We start from the raw sequence: 24,796 nt of genomic DNA on the forward strand, positions 1-24,796 counted from the left end.
GCTCTGAAGTGACTGCTCCCGACGAACCTATTGAGATTCCACCAGTGCGAGTCTATGTTCCTAAGGTTCCATATCCAATTCCATCTAAACATCTGATGGATCCTATTGGTGCAGAACAGATGGCTGGGTTTAGGAAGATGGTAAGAAGGCTTCCTCAAAATATCTCATTTGAACATGCTTGGGAGATTCGGCCGTTGCATATTTTCTTCAAAAATTGCAGAGAATCTCAGGAGGATATCAAGGCACTCTTTACTGAAGCACTGACACCATCGCTGAAGGTACTGCCTAAGGTTGATGACCCTGGAAAGTTTGTTTTTCCTTGTTTCATTGCTGGAGTGGAATTCAAGGAAGTTTTTTGTGATTCTGGGTCTAGTGTGAACTCAAAAGCGATTGTAGAAAAGTTGGGCATTGTTGATGTTGAGCCTTCTCTGGTGACTCTGGCTTTTGTAAACTCTTCCATGACTGTCCCTTATGGCACAATTCGCACCCTTCCTGTCCAAGTTGGGAACTGTATTCTCCATACTGAATTTCAGGTTGTTGAGATGAGCAAGGATCATGAGATGCTTTTGATCTTTGGAAGGTCATTTATGGCTACAGTTGGAGCAGTTGTCGTCATGCCTAATAAGAGAGTCTCCTTCTCCAACATCAACAAGAAGGTTTTCTACAAGGCTCTCCCAACCAGATCACAAATCCGCTACGCCTCTTGCATCTCAGTGGTTAGTGGAGAACATCTGGATATTGTTCCTAAGAAGGAGCTTGGTAAAAAGGGTGAGATCAAAGAAGTTCTAGATGGAGATCCTCACACTGATACCAAGAAACTCAGTGGGAATGCAAGGGTGAATGAAAAAGTCCAGAAAAAGGGTCAAGGGTGACCCTATGATGACTTTGATACCTCGGTTGTGTGATGAGAAATCCATTGAGTATGAGGTAAAGTGCAAGGGTACCTCTAAACCTTTATGAGTTAAAGTGCAAGGGTACCTCTAAACCTTTCTCTAAGGTCAGAGTAATTCTCACACATGAGCTGAAAGAGAAAGGAGAAGCTGTTGTGAAAGGGTTGTTGAGCAGAGTTTTGAAGCTGAACATGTCTGATCGTGGAGCTTATTTTGGAACACTACAAGAAAACACAAGTTTAACGAGAAAAATTAACGAGGAAAAACAATCCTCGTAAAAATACGTCGATTTTGCGAGGAAATTACGTGGAAAAATAAAAGCATCGTTATTTCCTCGTAACATTACGACAAAAAAGTTTCGTCGTAAAGATGATGTAAATTGACGTGGTTTTTACGAGGAAACACTATTTCCTCGTAAATACGACGTAAAGTTTGCGAGTTCTTTACGAGGAATTAGTTTACGTGTACTTTACGAGGTAATTTTGAATCCACCACCAAGTTAGCTTCCAGAGACGAAATCGTCGTAAATACCTCGCAGTGTAAAAACTAGAAAAAACATAAAAAGGAGAAAGATACCAGATTCACATGTGGCAAGACTTCCAACAATTATACTACGTAAGTCTCGCCCACATGAATTCTAATATCTTCTTCTTTTCTTTTTTTTTCAAATATTTATAATTTGAATAGGATTTTCCTGAGGGGTGTGATTTGAGATAGGGTGTGATTTGGGAGTTTGTGTGTGGTTTGAGAAAGAGAGTTGTGGGTATATTTATAGGAAAGCGCGGCTCGTCAATTCCACGTAAGCAAAATCGTCGTTAATACTTCGTACATAAAAATGCGGGCCTTTGTAATTCCTCGCTATTTCCTCGTACAATAAAACGCGGGCCTTTGTAATTGCTTGCTGAAATCAAATTTCCAGGGATACTGAAGCTGAAATGCGTCCTCTTCAAATGTGAATGGTTTGACCCCGTTGTCAACAGAGGTTTTTGGTCTAACAAATTCGGTGTAGTTGATGTCAACGGTGGACGACGGTACAACAAATTCGAGCCTTTCATCTTAGCTTCACAAGCAGACCAAGTTAGCTTCCTTCCATACCCTCGGATGAGAGATTCGAGTATAAATTGGTTAGCAGTGATCAAAGTTACACCTCGAGGACGAATCATCAGTGGAGAAGAGCCACCATTGCAAGAAGAACAGATAAATGAAGTCGAGGAACCTGAACAAGAAATTGATGACATCCTTCTCATTGATCCGCATAATCACGAGTACGAAGATCTTACCGATGATGCCACAGACGAAGCTGTTGAAGACAAGTTTAATGAAAATGATGACATTTCTAGTGATGACGAGAATGTCGATGAATCCGATTGATGTATTTTCGATTTTGTGTAGTTTGTTTTATGAATAAGGTAATGTGAGAGTTTGTTTTATGAATAAGGTAATATTGTGGGAGTTTTTTTTGTGAATAAGAAAATGTGGGAGTTTGTTTTATGAATAAGTAAAAGTGGGAATTGTGGTTTGGAATATATGAATTAGAAGATAAGGAATTGTGGTTTGGAATGAAAATAAAGATATGGTTTGGAATATATGAAGTAGAAGATAAGGAATATGGGGTTTGGGGTTTCGAATTTTAGGGATTTAAACGTAATACTCGTTAATTCCTCGTACGTTGACGTCGAACTTACGATGCAGTCCTGGTTTATTCCACGTTGACAGATTCGTCGTAAAGGACTCGTTGAATAACGTGGAAATAACGACGAAAAAAAAAAAAAATAAAGAAAGCGAAACCCGTTAATTCCACGTAGGACAGAATCGTCGTAAACACCCCGTAATATAAATGATGAACGCGGCCCTCTTTAATTCCACGTAGGACGGAATCATCGTAAACACCTCGTAATGAAAATCGTCGTAAACACCTCGTAGTGGAAAAACTAGAAAAAAAAAAAGAAAAAGAAGAAAAATACTGGATTTACATGTGGCAAGACTTCCAACAATTATATTACTTAAGTCTCACCAACATAAATTCTAATATCTTTTTCTCTTCCTTTTTTCTCAAATTTTTATAATTTGAATAGGATTGGATTTTGGAGTATGATGTGAGATAGGGTGTGATTTGGGAGTTTGTGTGTGGGTTGAGAAGGACAGTTACGGGTATATTTATAGGGAAGCTTTCTTCGGTAATTCCACGTAAGCGAAATCGTCGTAATGTCCTCGTACCTAAAAAACACGTGTCTTTGTAATTCCTCGTAACTTCCTCGTACGATAAAACGCGGACCTTTGTAATCTCTCGCTGTTTCGTCGTAAAGAAAAACACGGGCCTCTGTAATTCGTCGTAAAATTACGAGGAATTTGCGACGGTATGTAATCTTATATATACCCCCGAGCGCTCACTCTTTCTTTCCTCTCTACTTCCTCTCCACTTCCTCCATGTTTCGTTGCAATGGTAAGCCTCTCTAATTCCTCTCTAATTTAGTTAGTTTAGGTAGATTAAGTGGTTAGTATAGGGAATTTAGATAGGTTTACGGATCTTATGTTATTTAGTGTTGATTAGGTGGATAATGTTGGAAAATATACTGTTGACGAAAATTTAAAAAATTAATTTTTTTCTCAGGTTCGAAAAGGTAGACTTACTGCCCATTACAGAGAGATGTTCGGTGAGCCGGGTAGTCGTTTAGACCCGTCGTCTTCTTCAGCGCCCGGTTCTTCAGGTCAGGAGACTGTCCCCGAGACTCAGTACACTCAGAGAGTCTCTGGGTCTCCTTCTTCTAGTGCACCATCGGTTCCTCATGTGCCTCCCCCGATGGCTCATCCGACGATGCCTCCTCCTGTGCCTCAGAGAGTCTTTGGGTCTCCTTTTTATTATTCATTTAATTTAACTTTAAATTTTTACTAACAAAATTTATATTTTCTTTTTAAGGTTGTCCCTAAAAAAAAGGGACGGACGTTGGGGATTAGTTCCGTCAACGATGTTCCGAGAGTGACATCGTCTTATGGTCAGCGATGGGATGGTGAAGTCTCTCAGCTGCGTAGGGAGTCCGATGAGTTGCGTAGAGAGTCTGCTGAGCTACGTCACGAGTTGAGCTCGACGCGATCTCGTATGGGTGGACTCGGGGGCTTCTTGGACGTTGTAGCGGCCACAAATCCGGAATGGGAGACTTTGTTGAGGACCATGCGACAACGAAATCCTATTCCAGGCGAGTCAACATCCGACACACATGCCGAGGCGGATGTAACGGCGAGGAGTGATGAATTCTACCGGCGATTAACGACCCTTAGTTCTTTTTAATTTCGGTTCTTGTATTATGAATTCAAAACTTATTTATATATAAAATATTTTGGTTTTGATTTTTTTAGAATTTTAATTTTATTAATAATTTAAATAATTTAAATTATTTTTTAATTATATTTTTTTATATTTCTGTAAAATAACGAAACGAAGTAAATTCGTAGCTAATTTTGCGACTTCTTTACGTCGAAGCTTAACGAGGTTTTTACGAGAAAAGGGTTACAAGGAAATGACGTGGAAAGTTCACGTGGTCTTTACGAGGAAAGCTATCAAGGTATTTACGTTTACTTTACGAGTATTTACTTTCAAGTTATTTACGTGGGTTTTACGAGGAACGGCTTTCGAGGTATTTACGAGGAAATTTAGCGACGTCCTTACGTGGAAGCTTTACGTGGTCATTACGACGAAATATTATTCTTCGCTTTTACGGTGAAATTATTTCCTCGCTATGTTACGACGAATTAGCGTGGATATATGCGTTACGACAAACGTATAACGACGAAACGGGTTTCCTCGCTAATTACTCGTAACATTGATTTTACGACGAAATCATGAGGAAAACTGCCCTCGTAAAACTTGTGTTTTCTTGTAGTGGAACAAGCCCTCATGCTCAACCCGACTGATCCCTGTCACCAAGTCAAGCTATTGACTTAAACCAAGCGCTTGGTGGGAGGCAACCCACTGGTAAGTGTAAATATAACTTGGTTTTGTTTTGTTTGCTTATTTTTCGTTTTAGTTTATTGAGTATCAGGTCAAAAGGCAGAAAAACCCGAGATACTTCAAAAATTATGGGTTGCAGCAACGAAACAACCTGCCCCTTGAAAAGAGCAGTTGTTCCAGGCGACCATCTGACGATAGAACACCCAAAATTTTCATGGAGCACCCGCTCCACTCAGGTAAGTATCTCAACAAAAAAAAATGTTTATTCTTGTTTTCACCTTCTTTCTGATTTATTTTCACACCAGGGACGGTGTGAAGTAAGTCTGGGGGAGGGTTTTCGTCGTTTACTAACTCGTTTCTTTTTTTTTGTTTTTCTTTTGAGTCAATTTGAGTCAGTCTTTATGATCGAGTCAGTCAAAACTTTGTGGGAATTATGATCTTATTCCGTGTTGATCACTAACCACCTCGTGCTTTAGTTATCTTATTCAGTGACCTTAGCGGTGGTGAAAGACACACATGTGGACCTGGAACACCCTGACATATCTCACTTGATTCTCCAGAAGTTCTCAGCCGATCAGATTACACTGGGTAGACTTAACTCCACCTAACTTGAACATAATCTTCACTGAAATTCTTCTTGTTATGAGCACTAGATCAGGGAAACGAGAACACACTCAGGACTTCTTATCTTTTTTATCCATCTTGCTGATCCTGAGTGGCTAGCTCATTTTTAGCTAGTTCTCACCCTGCACCTTAGCCTTTATTCCACCTTCATGCATTTGTTTTTCAGTGTCATATGTGCAGATATATATGTGCAAAAAGGTCGGAGAGGAAATGATCGACGCAGCCTCTTACTCGTTACTGCTGCAGAAATTCAGTCAAAAAGAGAACAAGCAGATTAAGGGAGCAACCGCTCCATAACCAATGAACTGCGCAAGAGCAGGGGTAGAGAATCAGAACCACCAGTGGCACTCAGAAACATCATGTATTACCTCCTCCTTCGTCACATCACCATATCAGTATTCAAAAAAAAAAAGAAAAAAAACCGAAAATGGGGTGATGAAGAAGGGGAAGAAATCAAAGAAACATTAGCCACTGGGAAGGTCAAGCAAAAGAGTGGGTACCAAGTTGAAAGATTGGAGAGCAGTCAGATGGCTGATCCAAAACGGAGCAGTCGTTCCAGAGGAAGCAAAAACGAGTAGAAGCTGTGGACATCAATGGATCTATCCTATCTTGCCATTTTGTGTGATATCCTGCATCTTCTACAATGAAATGGTAGCCCCTAAACACTTTTAACACCACCATTAAATAGCCTGTTTAACACCAAGCCCGTCTACCCTGAATAGTGCCTGTGATGAGAAGCTCACGCTACTCTTAAATGAATGTAGGGAGTTTTGTCTCGATAGTGTTGCTTTTTTCAGGTTTGAGATGTAAAGTATGGAGCCGATTTTTGAACAGCAGTCAGTGGGGTTCTGGTAAGGGTGTGTTATCCTAGTTTTACTGCTTATATGGTTCAAAGATTCGTGGTTAAAGTATGGTTGCTGAGAATAGGAGAGTTCCCACACTTTCAAACTTTTCTCCATGTTCTTGATACTTGACATTGTTTGAGGACAAACAAGGATCTAAGTCTGGGAGAATTGATATATGGTGTTTTTGGCATCTTGTATATATGCTTTTAAATTGGTTTTCAAGTCTTTATCGAGTCTTCCTAGTCCTTTTCTAGTCATTACAAGTATGGAGTTGCATTGGATGGGAGATGGACCAGCTGGAACAAAAGAGGCAGAAAACAGTGCAATTTGGTCTCAAGTTCCAGCGGCAGAGATATTTAAGGAAGTTTCCAAATATTTCGGGATTTTACCTAGGGCTTCCCCCTTTTACTTCCAGACCACCATAGACCTGCATATATATCTTTTCTTATTTTCTATTATGATTCGACGCTAGTTTTTACACAAGAAACCATTGGAGACTTTTATACTTGAAGATTTGTACTCTTATTAAGGGAGAAGAATCTCTACATCCTTTGGAGAAGATTTCTAAATCCTCTTTGCTTTTTATTATTAATTCAGACATGTTTTCTTCATCTGTTATCTCTGTGATTTCTCTGTCCATGGCTGAGTAATCCACTTTCTTAGTCTAAGGCGTTAGGGTGTTAAATCCGTGAGTTAAACATAGATAAGTGAATCCATTGATTGTCTTCATTCATAGCTGTTCTTAATGCTTGCATTAAACTGGCCGCTTAATGTTAGATCTTATGTTTAACCTGTTCATTAACCGTCTAATAGGTTGCTATATCTGTTATGAATGAGCATTGCATCCCTAGTCAGCGAGAGTAGATATTAGGGTGTATTGTGAACATATCGGACTTGATCTCTAAAGCTTGCTAGCGCGTCTTGATCCAAATGAGAGTTTAGGCATCAAGACCGACTTGCAAAGGAATCAATACCACGAGAATGGGTTGATTCAACCTGAGTGATCCGAGTTCTACACTTACTCTTAATTGAACTTGAATAATTGTTTGGCTCACACTTGTTTAACACCCGATCAAACCACCCTAGGCTAGCATTCTTAATCATCTGAAAAACCTTAAATCAATCTCTTACTTGCTTGTTACGAAATCAACTTTAAAACACCCATATTGTTTTAACTTGATATTGATCCTATAGAAATAAAGTGTAATCATTGGTCTCTGTGGGTTCGATCCTAAAGTGCTACTTCGACATACCATCCGATTGTGGTAATGTGCACATTAGGTTAATTGGTGTGCGTATACATGTAATATCAGTTGATCACGGCCTGAACCATCAGAGTGTGAACTCTGGATGGTTATGAATGGCCACGATCATGTGTCATTGGTGGAGAGTCGTGACCTTTCACCATGTGGGTTATTTATGACAGTTGCAACCGAGTGATCGGGACTGTTGTGAAGGAGAACTAATGGCCGCATGGTCTATTAGGGATGTTGATGGCTTATACTATCAATCATAGTCTGGACTGAGACTGATGGTATGATGAGTATCAAGCCAGGAGACACGAATGTCTGGTGAGGCTGGTCTTGCAACAATGCGAGACAAGAGTAAGGCTAGTACTATGTGTCATGGATCATGAGTATTGAGCCTAGTTTTGTTTATTCAAGGAAGGCGGTGTGTGATCTGATCATGTATATGGACGACCTGATTCCATAGATGGTGGTTCAAGGTGTTGAATCTAGTTGATCAAAGGATGCATCGGTTGGAAGAACAAGACAGATCGGTTTGATTGGGATCTAATTCCCTGGTCGGTTAGTTAAGAGTGAAGACTTATCAGTTCTGAGTCATGTGGGGGTGGTTGGTTGATTGACTTAGGGTTGGAAGAGAGAGAAAGAAAGATTCATTGTTCGAAGATCATCAAAGATCTTTGAAGAAACACATATAAGCACTAAAGCTTTATTTGTTATTCTTGTATCTTAGCCTAGAACAAGAATGAGACTTTGATTGTCTTATCCTACAAAGGGATTTCGTGTAATCCAAAAGCTTGGAATATGGTCGAAATAATCTTTAAGGAAAGCATAGCGATTCAATCATTATCCAAATATATAATTCACAATTATTTGGGTTACAACCCAATTATAACTAACAATCTTAAAGAGTATTTTCGCTGTGAACTATAACTTATGATTTTGTGCGAGAGATAAAATCAAAGTTTGAGAAGTTGTAAATGCTTGAGAGAATAGACTTTCGAAGAGGTGCGATCATATTGTAATCCAAGGGATGCGAGTGCATCGTGAACCAAGAGATGCGAGTGCATCGTGATCCAAGGGATGCGAGTGCATCATGATCCAAGGATGCGATTGCATCGTGATCCAAGAGGTACAAAAGTGTCATGATCCAAGAGGTACGAACGTATGATGATCCAATGGATGCGAACGGGTCGTGATCCAAGGGATGCGAATGGGTCGTGATCCAAAAGGTGCAAACATGTCGGAACCCAAAGGGTGCGAACGTGTGGGAACCCAAAGGGTGCGAACGTGTCGGGACCCAAAGGGTGCGAACGGTTCGAGACTGAAAGGGTGCGAACGGTTCGGGACCGAAAGAGTGCAAACGGTTCGGGACCAAAAGGGTTCGAATGTATCGTCACCAAAAGGGTGTGAATGCATCATCACCGATAAGGTGCAAATGTAACATCAATGAAAGGCATGGGGAGGTAGATGTGATTGTTAAAATTTTACATATAAGTAAAAAACTATTGTTAACACAATCTCATTATATTGAGAAAGTTGTTAACTAGTTCAACTGTGAGATTGTTCTCCAATGAAGTCTCCCATGTATGTGAGAGTGAAGCTTGTACCTTATATAGGACAAGAAGTATCACAACTTGTAAAACAAGATTGAAGATAAAAGACTAATCCCCTTACTATTATATGAGGAGTATTCTAAATAATAAACATTTGCCACATGTGTTATTATCAAGATTGTCATTACTTATGTGTCATCATGAGAGCTCTTCTCATAGCATTTAGTGAATAACTCATGTTTGCCTAGACTAATTACATATAGTGTCATTGGACATTTAAGTTTCATATTTATGCATAATATAATTGGTTTTGGCGGATTATACATATATTTCTTATTTTCATGAGAGTTTTAAAAATGTATTTATTTATTTCATGCTTATATCTTCTCATTCTTTCTTGGCTGTATTTTTTTTTTTTTTTGCAACCTAACAATAGTAGTCAACTGTATTGTAATCAATATCGCATTGTAAAGAAGTTTTTATTTCTTATATTTCTTATTGAATGATTTAAATTCTACAAATATAATATTTGTGTTCGTCAAACAAAAATATATAATATTGGTGTATGAGTTTTATAAGGAGTAATATGAGTTTTTATACGGAGTGATAACACATTTCGTAGTTTGAAAAAATAAGGACCATATATTGATCAACGTTGTAGAAAGTTGCTATATTTCTAATAAACTATAGTTTACTACATAAATATAATGCATAATCTAACTTCTTTTTTAATGGTATACGTACTATGTAAGCGTATAGTTTAAATATTATATATAATATAATGCATAATCTAATCTTTTTTAATCTTGTATGTACTATGTATGCGTATAGTTTAAATATTATATATAATATAAAATACTCGAGTTTTATATAATTGTAAGATATAAACTATTAAAATTAAAATTGAAAAACTTTATGTATCTTCATCCCCACAACTAGGTGGTGCCCAAACAAATTTAGTGACTATATATATGGCAATTTTTCAATGCAGTTTAATAATATTTGTCCAATATTTCAAATCGTTGAATCTATAACAATATATATGACATTACTTTCCGTTATATATTCACAACTTAGTATTCGAAAAATTATTATAGGAAAGTTTTGACTCAGACCAATATTCGTATGGAAATTAGAACAATATGTGCTACAATTATTTATTAATTTAAAGTCCTATACAAATTCTATTCAATTCCTTAGATTAAGCACCAAGATTCTGAAATTAAGGACTCAGCCCATCACAACACGTCAATCTGGTTATATTCGATCAAGTTAATTTACAAAGTTAATTTTGTCTCCTATATATTAATTTCTTAATTATATTACTTTCCATAATTTTAAAATTGGCAGCTCAAATTAAAGAATTAGTTCGATTTGATTTAGGCGAGATAATATTATTTTCTCTCTAATCTTTCATAAGCAAAATCCTATAATTGATCCATATATATAACATTAGACTGAAATTCATCCACATCAAAACCTACTATTTTTCTACATAGAAAAAAAAATCATGAATTTCGTCTCTGATTTTGCTTACATTTTTTTTTTATTATGATGAGGTCGATTGAAGAATGTGATTAACATTGATGGGTTTCAAAAATTATTTTTAAACCTAATGATGTTCCAGAAATCGATGTTTTCAGAAATAGGTATATCATTTCGTTTACTGAATTTGGTAAATATATGTGTTTAGTTTGGTAAGTTGATACTTTGTTATGGCTTTCTATAGAATTGCAAACCAAGAGTTCCGAAGACTCTTCTAATAGTAGTTGTGGTTTTATCAATTTTTTATTTGTTTCTTTATAAATTTGTTTCTTTCATATTTTATTATTCTGCTGCATATGTTTCGTTTTATTTTATATTCATAATTTATATTATGAAAACAATAATGTTCTTGCTTTTTAACTTAAATTCATAATAAATTTATATAAGTTTTTACTTACTCTTTTAGATGTATTTCATAAAATATAATTAAAATACACCAATAAATTAGTCTATATTTTTTTTAAAGTTATAATCTCTTTTGGTCCATCACTCCGCGCAGGGCGCGAATTACCACCTAGTAGTTAGTAAAAGAGAGAGAAAGAAAGATTCATTGTAACCATTGGTGATTAAAACTTTTGGTGATGAACCATTGTGACTTTTGTCTAACCAATGTAACTATTGGTATTAGTGGTTGTAACTCTTCACTAACCATTGTAACTATTGGTGCTAACCATTGCAACCCTTAGTACTCTATAAAAGGAGTTGTGGGCAATGGAAAATAACAACTTGAATCACAACTTGTAAAACAATATTAAAGATCAAAAACTAATAGTTAGTAAAGAGAGAAAAAGAAAGATTCATTGTTCGAAGATCATCAAAGATCTTTGAAGAAACACATATAAGCACTAAAACTTTATTTGTTATTCTTGTATCTTAGCGTAGAACAAGAATGAGACTTTGATTGTCTTATCCTACAAAGAGATTTCGTGTAACCCAAAGACTTGGAATATGGTCGAAATACTCTTTAAAGAAAGTATGACGATTCAATCGTTATCCAAGTATATAATTCACAATTATTCGGGTTACAACCCAATTATAACCAACAGACTTAGTTGTGGAGCCGAACATAACTGCTAATTCCCTCGCTATTTTACACATGCAGGATTGTAATGATGGCTACGAAAGGAAGCCAGAAAGAAGAACAACTAGTCGTCTATGAAAGAAAGAGAAACAAAAAAAGAGGGGCGATTAGAGAAAGAAAGTGACGACCAACTCTTAGATTATTGATTGCTTGTTCTGTATTCTCAAGAGTCCAAACTTGTATCATTCTTTCCGGTCTCATTAATACACTTTATTAAACGGAATTTATAGTCTTACCTCTATATCTTATTATTAATTCTTTGGTCTCTAAAGTTGACTAGAGGTTTTAGGATTCAACAATCAACATCGTTGATAGATATCTTTTTCCCATCATAAAAGTCATGTAACAAATGTCAATCAAGTACATCATCAAACCCTGTACTTTTAAATCTTTTCCAGTATTCTACTGTAAATGTTGCTAAGTGACGCTTCTCAGTGATTTTAATGACATTTGGAGTAAATAAAGGAGTGGCATATGGCGTGACAGTTTGATGTATGCCACAAAAGTGCTTTTCATACCATCGCATTAGTCTCATCCGCTTTAGAGTTTAGCAGAAGATGTAATTAACATAAAACTGACATAATGCAAAGGAGTGGGATTCACATTTTTAAATCATACCACCACCTTGTTCTACTCAAAACTTGTCACACGCTTGTTGAAATCCACGAAGGATTGTTATGATTTCATTAAAATAAGTCGAATAACAATATGCGATAAAATAACCATCAACATATAAGAAACTCTATAAGCCCTTTCTAAAAAAAAAAACTCGAACAATATGCAATAAAATAACATCATCAAACCTTGTAATATGATTTTATTTACCGGGCTTGATGACTAAAGAAGCAAGACTACGAGCACAAATCTCCTTGTTCAATTCGTTCAAGAGAGGCCTAATCAGCTCACTAATAATAGTCTTATCAAGTTTTAACACTTCAGAATTTGTTTCAAAGAGAGACTTCCACAGGGGAAGAATCTCAGACTCAATTGCTTCCCTAGCAAACCCATATGCCTCAGAAACATCCTTGACAGAACCCAGATTCTCCTCTAGCTTCTTCAGCTCTCGGTTGTATTGTTCAAAAACAGACGGTTTCACCAGGCAACCAATTTCGAGAGTGGAAACAATGTGAGCTAAACCTCTGATGGCAGAAACAAAATCTTGTCGAAACGTCCCCATCAGTTTTGATTGAGTGGATTTTCCGCCATCGATGTAGACGAGATTCTTGGGTTTGATATATGTTGCATACACTTGTTGTATGACACGGTACAATCGTCTTACCGCGGGACCACGACGATCCATCTTTGTTTTAAACAATGTCAAAAAACAGAAGTACGTCATAGAACGTCTGTCATCGGATAATATGAACATTGCTTCAGCCATAAAGAGGGAGAGCTCAACTCCGAGTCGCACAGCTAGTAGTCCTGTAAATAAATAAATAAATATGAGAAAAGTAAGGGATTTAGACTTCCTCTCAAAGGGAATGAACATCATCACTGACCCATTAGTGAAAGGGGAACATCTAGACTGTGGTAGTCTCTTTGTGTGACGGATAACACGGTCAGTCATCTGTTGTTTCAAGATACAAATAATCAAATTCAGAGTCAAAATTTCTTATCTAAATCGAGCAATATAAATATGGAGAAGAACCCTAGATCGTAACTGTAGCCTCTAATTTTTTATCGACTGAAAACTAACGATTCGAATCAGGGCTTATCGATTCCTTTTTATCCTTTTTTTTTTTTTGTTGAGACGGTCAAAACTGAACCTCTGTTTACGGTTTTAGCATTTATCTATGTAGATAAAAATAATCTCAACCATTCCCACAATTATCTCAACCGTTTTTAGAATTTTATTCCTCCCTGATCACTATTGCAATCATACCAAGAGAATACAGGAGCCAGAAACACAGTAAAGCTGGTTAAACGGACACAAGACATGCAAGGAGAAAAGAACAGCCAAGTGTTTTAACTTGAGAGAAGATTGATTCTATCTGAATTGTTCTTTCTTTGGTCAAAACTGATTTATTCTTAAATAGAAAGGAAATGAATAGACCTCTCGGTGGTAGTAAAAGAGACCTCAGGCAAGAAAGTAAAAACACAAATAAAAACTCCTTTAATTGAATGTTCTCCGAGAGAAAACCTAAACCGCAGGTAAACATCACAACATTTCCTTTTGTTTTTTGTGTTCAACTTCCCAAAGAAAAAAACCCTAAACTGAAATCTTGAAGGGAGAGAATATAATGAAATTGAACCGAATCCCCCGCACTACAGCTGCTACAATCTGCAGCTGCCAGGGCTTTTATTGCGTGCGTCATTATGCTTATTAGCCGACTGTTAGTCCGAATCCAAACTTGTAGTCCTTCTTCTTATGGTCAAGCTAGAGATAAACAAAAACCAATCAACAGTTAGAAAAGGAGAATCTTCCATTCAATCTCAGTGCAAAGAACAAGGAGAACTGTGTACCTCTGCAGAGATAAGAAAATTGAGTCCCATACTCAATCTTTCTTCCAGGAGAGCGGATGCTACACCGTTTGAATCTATCTTTCCCCGCACACGAGCCTGATACGAACACAGATAGTTTTCAAGCAATCTATACCAACTCCATTACAATCCAGAAAAATAAAAATGGCGACTTTACCTGTCTGAGCATGTAGTCATACCCTACACTAGCTACAGCTTCTCTTGAAAAAACGTTGTACATGAAATCAGTGGCAAGTGAGACCTGATCATGAGAAGAAGGTGTCATGTGTTATCTCTATCTCTGTAGGTTATAAGATGAGCTCAGTGATAAGAAGTGCATTTACCTTATCGGAAACCTTCTGAACATAGTTCATAAGAACAAGACCAGTGCTTGCAACTTGCCCAGAGGCGACCTGTTGGTAAAGAAAACGTTCTTAGTATGATAAGGACACAAACGGTTAGAGTATTGTTGTTCTTGAAACGAATGAGAAGAGGAATTACCATCTTATCAGTTTCGTATCTTGCAGCGTAACCTATACCCGACTTCCGAGGCCCACCAGCCCAGAAAACTTCCCCACCCAATGATAGACGTGGTGTCACACTCTGTCCAATAATTCATGAAAAAATACAATTGAGTACAATGAAACACTAAACAAAAACAAGTAGCACCTCGCACATTCACCGTACCAAAAAGTTTTACTATCACAGTTCTAAACTCGAAAGACTTATGAAAGATGAAAGACAACTTTTCTTATCGCCATAAAACTAACCATGAGTTATGACCACAACATGTTGATTAGAACGATTTATAGTTCATATCTCATCACTGCTTTACAGCTAGATGAATAAATTCAAATATGGCTAGTCCTTTCCTTAACAATATGACTTTGCGCAGAAAGATTTACAAAAAAAAATGCAGCTGTTGCTAAGGAACAATAGTCCACTTTACCTGAATATAGTTTGCTCCAATTAGAGCACTGTTCCCAAATTGAAGTTGGGCTCTGTAGTCTGATCCCTACAGAAACATGAAACAAGAAAAACTTCAGACGAACCAAATGCTAGCAAAGGTGCATCACAAGGATGAATGTAAAGCTGGGAAAATTCCTCACCATGTAATCAAAGTGAAACATTGCACTCGACATATGAGGCTCATTTGTTATCTGGAAAAGAGTGTAAACAAAGATGTTACATACAAGATTTTCAGAGAATGAATGTACACCATAGAACAAACAAATTCTCACTTACCTGAGCATTCGCCTTCATCATCAACTTATCAGTTAAATCAGCTCTCACTCTTGCACTAGTTCTACCATCAGTCATAACCCTTCCAACAAGCATCAGCTGCATATCTTTATTTTGTCATTTTTTTTCATATCTTCTTGATAGCCACAAGTATACAGAACAAAACGACTAGCATACCTTTGGGTCAGCATAATTGGCACCAAACTCATAGTGGGCAGTTGGAATTTTGATGGTAGTGTCAGGTGACTGAGAAGGAACTTCCGTTGGCCCCATCATTACACTGTTTCAAAAAATCGTTAAACAAGCTTAATGAGAGAAACGCAAAAGAAAAAAGTGTAATCCTTTTTTCACCAGTAACTGTAAACATAATCTTACTACCTGTGGCAGAGAGCAAACTTTTGATTCAGGCCCTTGGTAAAGTCGAAGCGAAAACCCTCAAAATTGTCCGTCTTTAAAGACACTGCAAAGTGTAATCAAACCACAGTTAAAAACATCATATAGAAGCAAAACTAAAATGCTTCACAACACAGGAAGTAACCATTAGGAGAGCCATTCATGATCTCCATTTAACTATCAAAAGAAAGCATCGTCATGTGAATAAGATTTGACCCCAAACAAACACTTTGAAAGAGCTGAGTGAAACAGTTTCACAAACGTTAAGTAGCTACAATCTCATTTTTGACTATTTGAGAATCATTAACAAAAGTGTCATTAACCTAACTCGATCCGAACATATATAAAATCCAAAAAAACCCGATCAGAATCTGAATGTGTACTCAAACGCTCAGGTCTATTTCAATCACACTATATAGTTTGCAAAATCTTAAGACCTCGAGATGATTCATGGAAAAAAAAAAGCAATTAGAGACAACACAGAAGCTAAATCTCTAAGTCAATAATCGAATGCACTAAAGCCACACTCCTCTTCTAGATTGCTTCATTCCAAACAACACAGATCAGATCACCACACGGATTGAGATATTTTAAAAAGAAGAAACGAAAATCTAGATCGAGAAGAAGTAGATAATGATGTACTGAACTGTAAGCTTCACGGTGGAGTTCATCGTAGGGAACAGGGCAAGGGAGATTCGAGTAATCGACTTTCTCGTCGACTTTAGGCTTGTCGTCGATTTGAGCCGTCACGAGAGGTGGGAAAAGATCCGCCATCGCCGCCGCCGCTACCGAAAATCCCTAACGGCGAGAGTAGAGAGAGAGGGGGAACAAGTGTGTGTTAAGGGTTTTCTCTTGTGATTTTGGGGGCGAGATCCTCTTTTGGGTTTTGTTGCCTTTTCAAGGGTTTTGTAGCTTCGTTTTTTACTCTTTTTTCTTTTAATCCAAATTCGGTTATTAAACTTAAACCGGTTCTGGACCGTTCATTCCCCGGTCTCATCCAATTCGGGTAAGGACCATTTAATTTCATCTGGTTCAATAATAAAGAACACATGCAAGTGATATCATTTTACTGGTGCCCTGTACAAACTTTACTAGTTCTAGAATGTGAAAGTATATGTACATATAAACGTTGCAGTTTTAGTCGTTCAGTTAGTTAAGCAAACCAAATATGTGCATAACCAAACATACCATCGGTTACGAGTGGTGTTGTAAGTTGTAACCAATGACATCAGGACGTTTGGGCCTTGGTCACTTGCATATATCGTCGTGTTGGCCAGGATGCGGGATAAGCAGCTTCAGGGATGAATTTCAATATTATGGGACTTACTCAGCCCAATATGTACTCCTGTGTCCTGACATTGCTTCTCTACACATCTCGAACATTTTCTACTTTGAAGATGTTTTTAGACTGTTAATCATTTTTTTGCCGTATAGTTTCTTGTGTTGGAATCTTTTGGTTCCCATTTGAGTTCTCTATCGTCCAATTCCCATACTTTCTCGCCTGTGTTACATTGTGGGAAGTACTAAATATGATCAATCTTCATAATTGCATGAATTAATGACATATACCATAAGGCAAGAAGATTTGATCTACATGCATCGACTGATTCATCAATCTTTTTATTAAACCTTATTTTGGTAAGCATAATAAGCAAGCACGTACAAATTGTAATCTTAGCGGACAAGACCCAAGTTCAAGATCCCCCAAGAAACATCAGGCCAAGACTGATCACTTGACTTCATGAGAAGAACTCTAACCCAAGCAATCCAACCTTCCCATGACATCCTCTTGTCCCAAGGACTTCCCCATTGCAACAGCAGGACAAGCCCTCTCTCAGCTTCTCTTTCTGCTTCTAAGAATCTCTTCCTTCCCAAATACACTTGACTCAACAACACATGTGGCTCTCCCACAAATGGATTCTTCTCTATACACACCAACAACCTCTCCTCTGCTCTCTCCAAGTACCCTTCTTTGCTCGCGTCGCTGCTCACAGCTTCCCAGTACGTGTCCCTTGCTTCTATCTGCTCTTTTGCATCTAGTACCTGTTCCATTACATGTGCACAGCTTATCAATAAAGCTCTTATAAAGCTCAACTAGTTTATTATTGATAACAACTGAAACCTACCGAGTCTATCTATATGTTCTTTGATGAAAGTTCGTAAATAAGTACCAAGAGGCACTTATAGTGTCATTTTGTGAAAGCACATTAACCAAAGGAGAGATACAAATTGTATCATACAATCAATGAAAGCATCATGATCTACACATGAAAATAATTAGCTAATTAAATACATATATAACCTGGATATATGTGATGCTAACTAACATTTTATTTATTAAAAAAACGCACTTTCATTCTTGATAGCATGTACTATTCATCTTTCTTTCTCTTTATTTATGATCAGTTTCATGAAAGCTACTAAACTAATGAAGATAATATTAGAGAACCCAGTTAATTTAGATTAGCTTTTGGTTAAGTTTAATCATCGGTTTAGCTTTCCTTCACTAAACCGTATGCAATGTATGTATAAATGCATCTCTTGTACGTACATTGATTGATTGAGAAAGTATTTTTTACACTTTAAACAACTTTCTTGTTATGGTATCAGAGCACATAATGAGCTTCCGCCATTGATTCTCGATCTTCTTCTTCAAATCGATTCAAGGATGAGTGTTTCAGTTCGTGAGCTAACGATCGATCTCTGCCTTCGCTTCATCCTCGATTTGATAGAACTGGTATCGCGAATCACCTTCGTCTTCTTGGTTTTGTTGCTCGATTGAATCTTTCTGAGCATGTGATCGATCTCTTGTGATGTTTCTTGCTGATTTCTCGCCGTTCTGAGTTCTCGTTGATCTTGATTGATTGTTTTGCCGATTGCTTTCAACATCTCTTGATTCAATGAGCTCCACGGGTCAGAAACAGTCCGTTCCCGATCCATCTCGTTCGATTACTGATCTGTACGAGAATCCGTACTATCTCCATTCATTGGATCATGCTGGTTTGATTCTTGTTTCCGATCGTCTGTCTTGCGGCTCGGAATTTCACTCTTGGCGTCGTTCGATGAGGATGGCTTCAAATGTTCGCAATAAGCTTGGGTTTATTGATGGTACGATTCTGAAACCCTCTCCCAATCATCGTGATTCTGGTTCTTGGTCAAGATGCAATGATATGGTGGCCACTTGGCTTATGAATTCCGTTTCCAAGAAGATTGGCCAAAGCTTATTGTTCATGTCTACTGCTGAATCTATCTGGAAGAACTTGTTGACTCGCTTTAAGCAAGATGATGCTCCTCGGGGTGTACGAGATTGAACATCGTCTGAGTACTATACAACAAGGTTCGATGGACATCAATACGTATTATACAGAGCTTGTTACTTTGTGGGAGGAATATAAAAACTATGTGGAGATTCCGGTTTGTACTTGTGGCCGTTTTGAGTGCAAAGCTGCTTTGTTATGGGAGAAGATGCAGCAGAAGAGCCGTGTTATGAAGTTTCTCATGGGTTTAAATGAAGCATATGAGTCTACACGTCGTCATATCCTCATGCTGAAGCCCATCCCAGACATTGAAGATGTGTTTAACATGGTGGCACAGGATGAACGACAGAAGTCAATCAAACCATCCACACGAGTGGATAATGTGGCTTTTCAGAACATTGGTCCTATTGATTCTGCTGCAGTCAACCTTCAGGATCCTAGCTTCTATACTGGTCCCATTGATAATGCATCTTATGCTACAGCTTTCCAAGGCAATCACTATTCTCAGAAGCCTGTCTGTACTCATTGTAAACGTCATGGTCACACTGTTCAGAAGTGGTACAAACTCCATGGTTATCCTCCCGGGCATAAACTCCATCAGATGACTTCGTCGTCTTCACGTGGTCCACAACAACAATATGCTCCTAAGTCCTAGTTTCCTCCGCAGAGCCAGTTCCAACAGAATCAGTCAGCTAATGCTGTTGCTGCTCCTAGTCCTTCTCTGGATCTGAACCAGTTTACTACGAACCAAGTTCAGAGCTTGCTGGCTCAACTGATTGCTCAAACAAGAGTTGGTGACAAGCAGTCTTCTCAACAACCAATTGACACTACTACTGAACATGGTTTCATGGCCTCTACATCTACTGCTGGTAAGGTTTCGATTGTGTTTCCCTCCACCAACCTCCGTTTTGAAAACCACATTTTAACCTTTCAACATCATTGCCTTTCCACTTTATATTCCATTTTGCCATATGGTTGTTGGATTGTTGACAGTGGTGCTACTAGTCATGTCTGTTCTGACTTGATTTTGTTTAGTGAAGTGTGTCATGTTTCAGGTGTAACAGTCTCTCTACCTAATGGCACTAGTGTTCCCATCAGTCACACGGGGACAGTGCATATTTCGGATTAACTTACACTTCATAATGTTCTGCATGTTGAGAGTTTTAAATTCAATTTGGTGAGTGTCAGTTCTTTGCTTTAAAACCGTGATCTGTCTACTCATGTTTACTATGTTTCTTGCTTCATACAGGACCATATTCGGGACTTGACTATTGGTAAAGGGTCACTTTTGCATGGTCTTTACATTTTGGAGCCTCAATTACATGCTAAAACAAATTCTTTATGTGGATCTTTGCTTGATGGAACTCTGTGGCATCAACGTCTAGGACACCCTTCGTTTACAAAACTGCATCACATTCCCGGTATTCCTTTATCATCTAAAGTCAATACAACACCTTGTAATGTCTGTCCTTTAGCTAAACAACGCAGTTTACCTTTTGTTTCTAGTACGAAGTTGTCTGTAAACCAATTTGATCTTATACATATAGACATATGGAGTCTTTTTTCGTTTGAGTCTATAGAAGGTTTCAAATATTTTCTTACCATTGTTGATGATTGTACTCGTGTGACTTGGTTGTATATGTTGAGGTATAAAAGTGATGTTAAAACAGTTTTCCCAGCTTTTCTTACTCATGTTAAGACTCAATTCAAAACTGTTGTTAAGAAAGTTAGAAGTGACAATGCACCTGAGTTGGCTTTCACAGATATTTTTCTTTCTAAAGGAATTATTCATCAATTCTCATGCGCTTATACGCCGCAACAGAACTCTATAGTTGAACGAAAACGTCAACATTTGTTAAACGTTGCTCGTGCATTACTCTTCCAATCAAACGTTCCTCTTGCTTATTGGTCTGAATGTGTTCTCACTGCTGTATTTCTGATCAATAGAACACCGTCTTTGTTGCTTGATAAAAAAGCTCCTGATTTTTCTTTCTTACGTTCGTTTGGTTGTCTTTGCTATGTTTTGACTTATCTTAAAGATTGAAACAAGTTTACACCCCGTGCAAATCCATGTGTGTTCATTGGTTATGCTACTGGTTATAAAGGGTATAAGGTTCTTTGATTTGCAATCTAATATTGTGAGTGTTTCTCGAAATGTAGTTTTCCATGAAACAACTTTCCCTTTTACAAATGTGCAATCACCTAAACCGCGTCTTGATTTGTTTGGTCCTACTATTCTGCCTATGCCTATACCTGCTGCATTAGATGTTAGTTCTTCATCTGAATCTGTGTTGCATGATACACTGTCCTCGCATCCTCCATCGTCTGCTAGTGCCTCATTACCACAAGAGACTGTTGCAGCTGATTCAGAGCAGACTTCATCGATCAACACTCGGCCAAAGCGTCATACTAAAACACCAGGTTGGCTCAGTCAATATCATTGTAACCTTCTTTTCAATCCCTCTCCACTTACCCCTCATATTTCAGAAACCTTTGATACTGCCATTCCATTTCCTTTGTCCTCTGTTCTCACTTATTCCAAGCTTCATCCCTAATATGAAAACTTTACCCTTTCGTGCACAATCGAGACTGAGCCTCATACATTTAAAGAGGCAGTGCGACATGTGGTTTGGAACAATGCCATGGGGGTTGAGATTACTGCTTTGGAAACTAAGGAGACATGGATCATCGTGACGTTACCGTCGGGGAAGCATGTCATTGGCTGTAAGTGGGTCTTTACCATCAAATATAATCCTGATGGTACCATCTTGAAGTATAAAGCTCGCTTGGTTGCTAAAGGTTATACCCAGAAAGAGGGTATTGACTACATTGATACGTTCTCTCAGGTGGCTAAACTTGCAAGTGTCAAGTTGATTTTGAGTTTGGCAGCTTGCTTTGGTTGGAAGTTAACACAGATGGATGTTACAAACACGTTCTTACATGGAGATCTTGACGAGGAGATCTACATGAGCTTACCACTTGGCTATACACCTTCAAATGGAGTTCCTCCTCCAAATCCTGTTTGCAAGCTCCGCAAGTCTTTGTATGGCCTCAAGCAGGCATCGAGACAATGGTATCATTGCTTTTCGAAGGTGGTTTTAGCTGCTGGTTTTACTCAGTCTCCGGTGGACAACACTTTATTTGTTCGAAAGACTTCGACTTCGTTCACCGCATTGTTGGTATATGTTGATGATATCTTGATTGCATCCAACAATGATGAGGCCCTGAATTCACTGAAGACGGCGTTACATAAAGCTTTTGAGATCAAAGATATGGGCGTTCCTCGATTCTTCTTGCGATTGGAGATTGCACGTAACTCAACTGGTATCTCTATTTGCCAGAGGACGTATGCGTTGGACATTCTTTCTTCTACTGGAATGCTTGTGTGTAAACCCGTCTCTGTTCCAATGGATCCTTCAGTGCATCTTCGTAAGGATACTGGTACTCTCCTTCCTTCTGCAAAGCCGTATCGTGAGCTGATTGGTAGACTGCTATACCTCACGATCGCAAGACCTGATATCACCTTTTCTGTGAATTACTTGAGTCAGTTCCTTTCTTGTCCTACGGACGTTCACTTACAGGCTGCTCATCGGGTCTTGCGCTATCTGAAGTCTAATCCAGGCCAAGGTTTATTTTACTCTGTTGATTCTGATATCTGCTTGAACGCGTTTGCTGATGCTGACTGGGCCACTTGTCCTGACTCTCGCCACTCTATCTCTGGCTTCTGTGTGTATCTTGGCAAGTCGTTGATCAACTGGAAGTCCAAGAAACAACAGACCGTGAGTAGAAGTAGCACTGAAGCGGAGTACCGGAGCATGGCTCTTGCTACTTGTGAGTTGATTTGGCTTCACCAGCTCCTGAAAGATTTGAAGATCACGGTTAGTACCTCTACGAAGCTATTCTGCGATAACAAGTCTGTTATTCACATTGCTCATAATCCCGTGTTTCACGAACGCACAAAACACGTCGAGATAGACTGTCATACTATCTGTGATCAGATCAAGAGCGGCTTCATGCGACTCTTTCATGTCTCCTCCAACAATCAGCATGATGATATCTTGACAAAGGCGCTACACCCGGGTCCATTTCATTCACTCCTTCGACGTTTCTCCATTTCAAATCTCTTGTCTCCTTCTTCGCCTTCGGTTTGAGGGGGTTGTATTAGAGAACCCGGTTAACTTAGATTAGCTTTTGGTTAAGTTTAATCATCGGTTTAGCTTCTCTTTACTAAACCGTATGCAATGTATGTATAAATACATCTCTTGTATGTACATTGATTGATTGAGAAAGTATTTTTTACACTTTAAACAATTTTCTTGTATAAAAATTAAAAATACAGCAACACGATGATTATGACATGAAGCACAACCAACTTAGCTAAACACAATGATCTAGACATGTAACCACTTACCTGACTAGATACATGTATCATTTGTATATATGTGTATATGAAGACACAATTAAGCTCAGTTTAATTTTTGAAAGCAACTGATAACTCTGAGTCTACCTTTCTTTTTATGATCAACTAAAGAAGCAACGATGATCATGACATGAACTGATGAAACAGAGCTAGTTTAGCTAACTAGATCAAAGAAGAACACCACTTTGGGATCTAAATCATATATACCTTGGTGCAGAAGCTGAAGACTGGAGGCACCACAAGCTCAATATCTTCATCTCTCTCCTTCCTCGCCACAAACTCAGAACCATAACCTCTTTTCCTCTGCTCCATCAAAATCTCTTCTTCTCTCACTATCAAATTATATATTCCACCCATTCTCGAGCTAGAGTTCATCCACAGTCCAGGTTTCCCGTCCCCAGGCCATAACGCTGTCACGTTATTGCCTCTAAACTCCAATCTCCCGTCGTTGTTACAGAACAACTCGTCTCGAAACCCAAAAAACTGGTCGCTGAAATCCGCCATGGTCATCAGTAAGAAAACACCAACTACTCTCCTCGAAACAAGAACCTCTTCACCCGTCTTGATGTGCTTCACAACGACCCCGTTCTCAGGCACCAAACCGTTCAGCTTCTTCCTCCACACTTCCTCTCCATCGAAAACACCTTCCTCCTTAGCCTTCCTCAATGAAACCTCAGAGAGTTCAAGATGCTCGATGAGTTCGAGGTCGGAGTACTTGAAGAGAAGGTCGTCGTGGATCAGAGTTTGTCTCGGTATAACGCAGAAGAGATGGATCAGCGACTCTGCAGACCTCACCTACGTGTCCACGGACGACGTCACGTCCGGTGGAGGGATCGAAGATGGCTAAGTTGACGTATGAGTTGGAGTAAGCAGAGTGGAACAGACCACATAGGCAGACGGGTTCAGGAGCTTTCCACAGCTTGAGGATCTTGTAGACATCGACCAAGTGATGTAGGAAGCTGCCGTGTTTGTACCAACACTCGCCGGCGCCGACGCTTTTGAGGACGGCGATCAACGAGGGGAGTTTGGGGTTGATCTTCTCTAGCTCACCTCGAAGAAAAGGCCGGGCTAGTTCAAGTACCGGAGACGATAATGAGCCCATTGTTTCTCTCTATACACTCTCTTCTCTTCTTGTTATCATCATGGACATGGAGGTTGATCAGCCTCTTTTTAGTCATTTACTAAATTATAAAGAATGACTAAACAGTAACCGTTTTGACTTATAATTTACGATTTATTCGATGACCAGGCACCAACATTGAAACACTACAACAGCTTCCCACTTCTTAGTGT

At 38.5% G+C, this 24,796-nt stretch overlaps 2 protein-coding genes and 1 pseudogene across 2 annotated transcripts; all 3 read right to left on the reverse strand.

Moving 5' to 3' along the window:
- Positions 1-12,392: 12,392 nt before the first annotated feature.
- Positions 12,393-13,603, reverse strand: LOC106425141. Its single transcript, XM_048756658.1, has 2 exons — positions 13,231-13,603; positions 12,393-13,153 (listed from the first exon to the last, which is right to left on the reverse strand). Exons 1-2 carry the CDS (start codon positions 13,232-13,234, stop codon positions 12,549-12,551), a joined length of 609 nt encoding a protein of 202 aa, XP_048612615.1. The 5' UTR covers positions 13,235-13,603; the 3' UTR covers positions 12,393-12,548.
- A 218-nt stretch (positions 13,604-13,821) lies between these two features.
- Positions 13,822-16,727, reverse strand: LOC106425139 (mitochondrial import receptor subunit TOM40-1). Its single transcript, XM_013865854.3, has 11 exons — positions 16,474-16,727; positions 15,812-15,893; positions 15,611-15,713; positions 15,437-15,532; positions 15,301-15,351; positions 15,141-15,206; positions 14,693-14,794; positions 14,536-14,604; positions 14,370-14,453; positions 14,195-14,290; positions 13,822-14,108 (listed from the first exon to the last, which is right to left on the reverse strand). The coding sequence occupies exons 1-11, from the start codon at positions 16,598-16,600 to the stop codon at positions 14,055-14,057; spliced, it is 930 nt and encodes a 309-aa protein (XP_013721308.1). The 5' UTR covers positions 16,601-16,727; the 3' UTR covers positions 13,822-14,054.
- Positions 16,728-17,225: 498 nt separating this feature from the next.
- LOC106425086 lies at positions 17,226-24,619 on the reverse strand (annotated as a pseudogene).
- Positions 24,620-24,796: the final 177 nt, after the last annotated feature.

This window comes from Brassica napus, chromosome C5 (assembly GCF_020379485.1).
Source record: "Brassica napus cultivar Da-Ae chromosome C5, Da-Ae, whole genome shotgun sequence".
Lineage (NCBI taxonomy): Eukaryota > Viridiplantae > Streptophyta > Magnoliopsida > Brassicales > Brassicaceae > Brassica > Brassica napus.

Bases quoted from the DNA above. Each gene is read 5' to 3' on its own strand.
- LOC106425139 (XM_013865854.3), bottom strand. From the start codon at position 16,600: ATGGCGGATCTTTTCCCACCTCTCGTGACGGCTCAAATCGACGACAAG. The intron at 15,207-15,300 runs GTGAGGAATTTT...ATGTTTCTGTAG, and splicing joins TGTTTCACTTTGATTACATG to GGATCAGACTACAGAGCCCA. The intron at 14,454-14,535 runs GTAAATGCACTT...TCTCATGATCAG, and splicing joins TTCAGAAGGTTTCCGATAAG to GTCTCACTTGCCACTGATTT.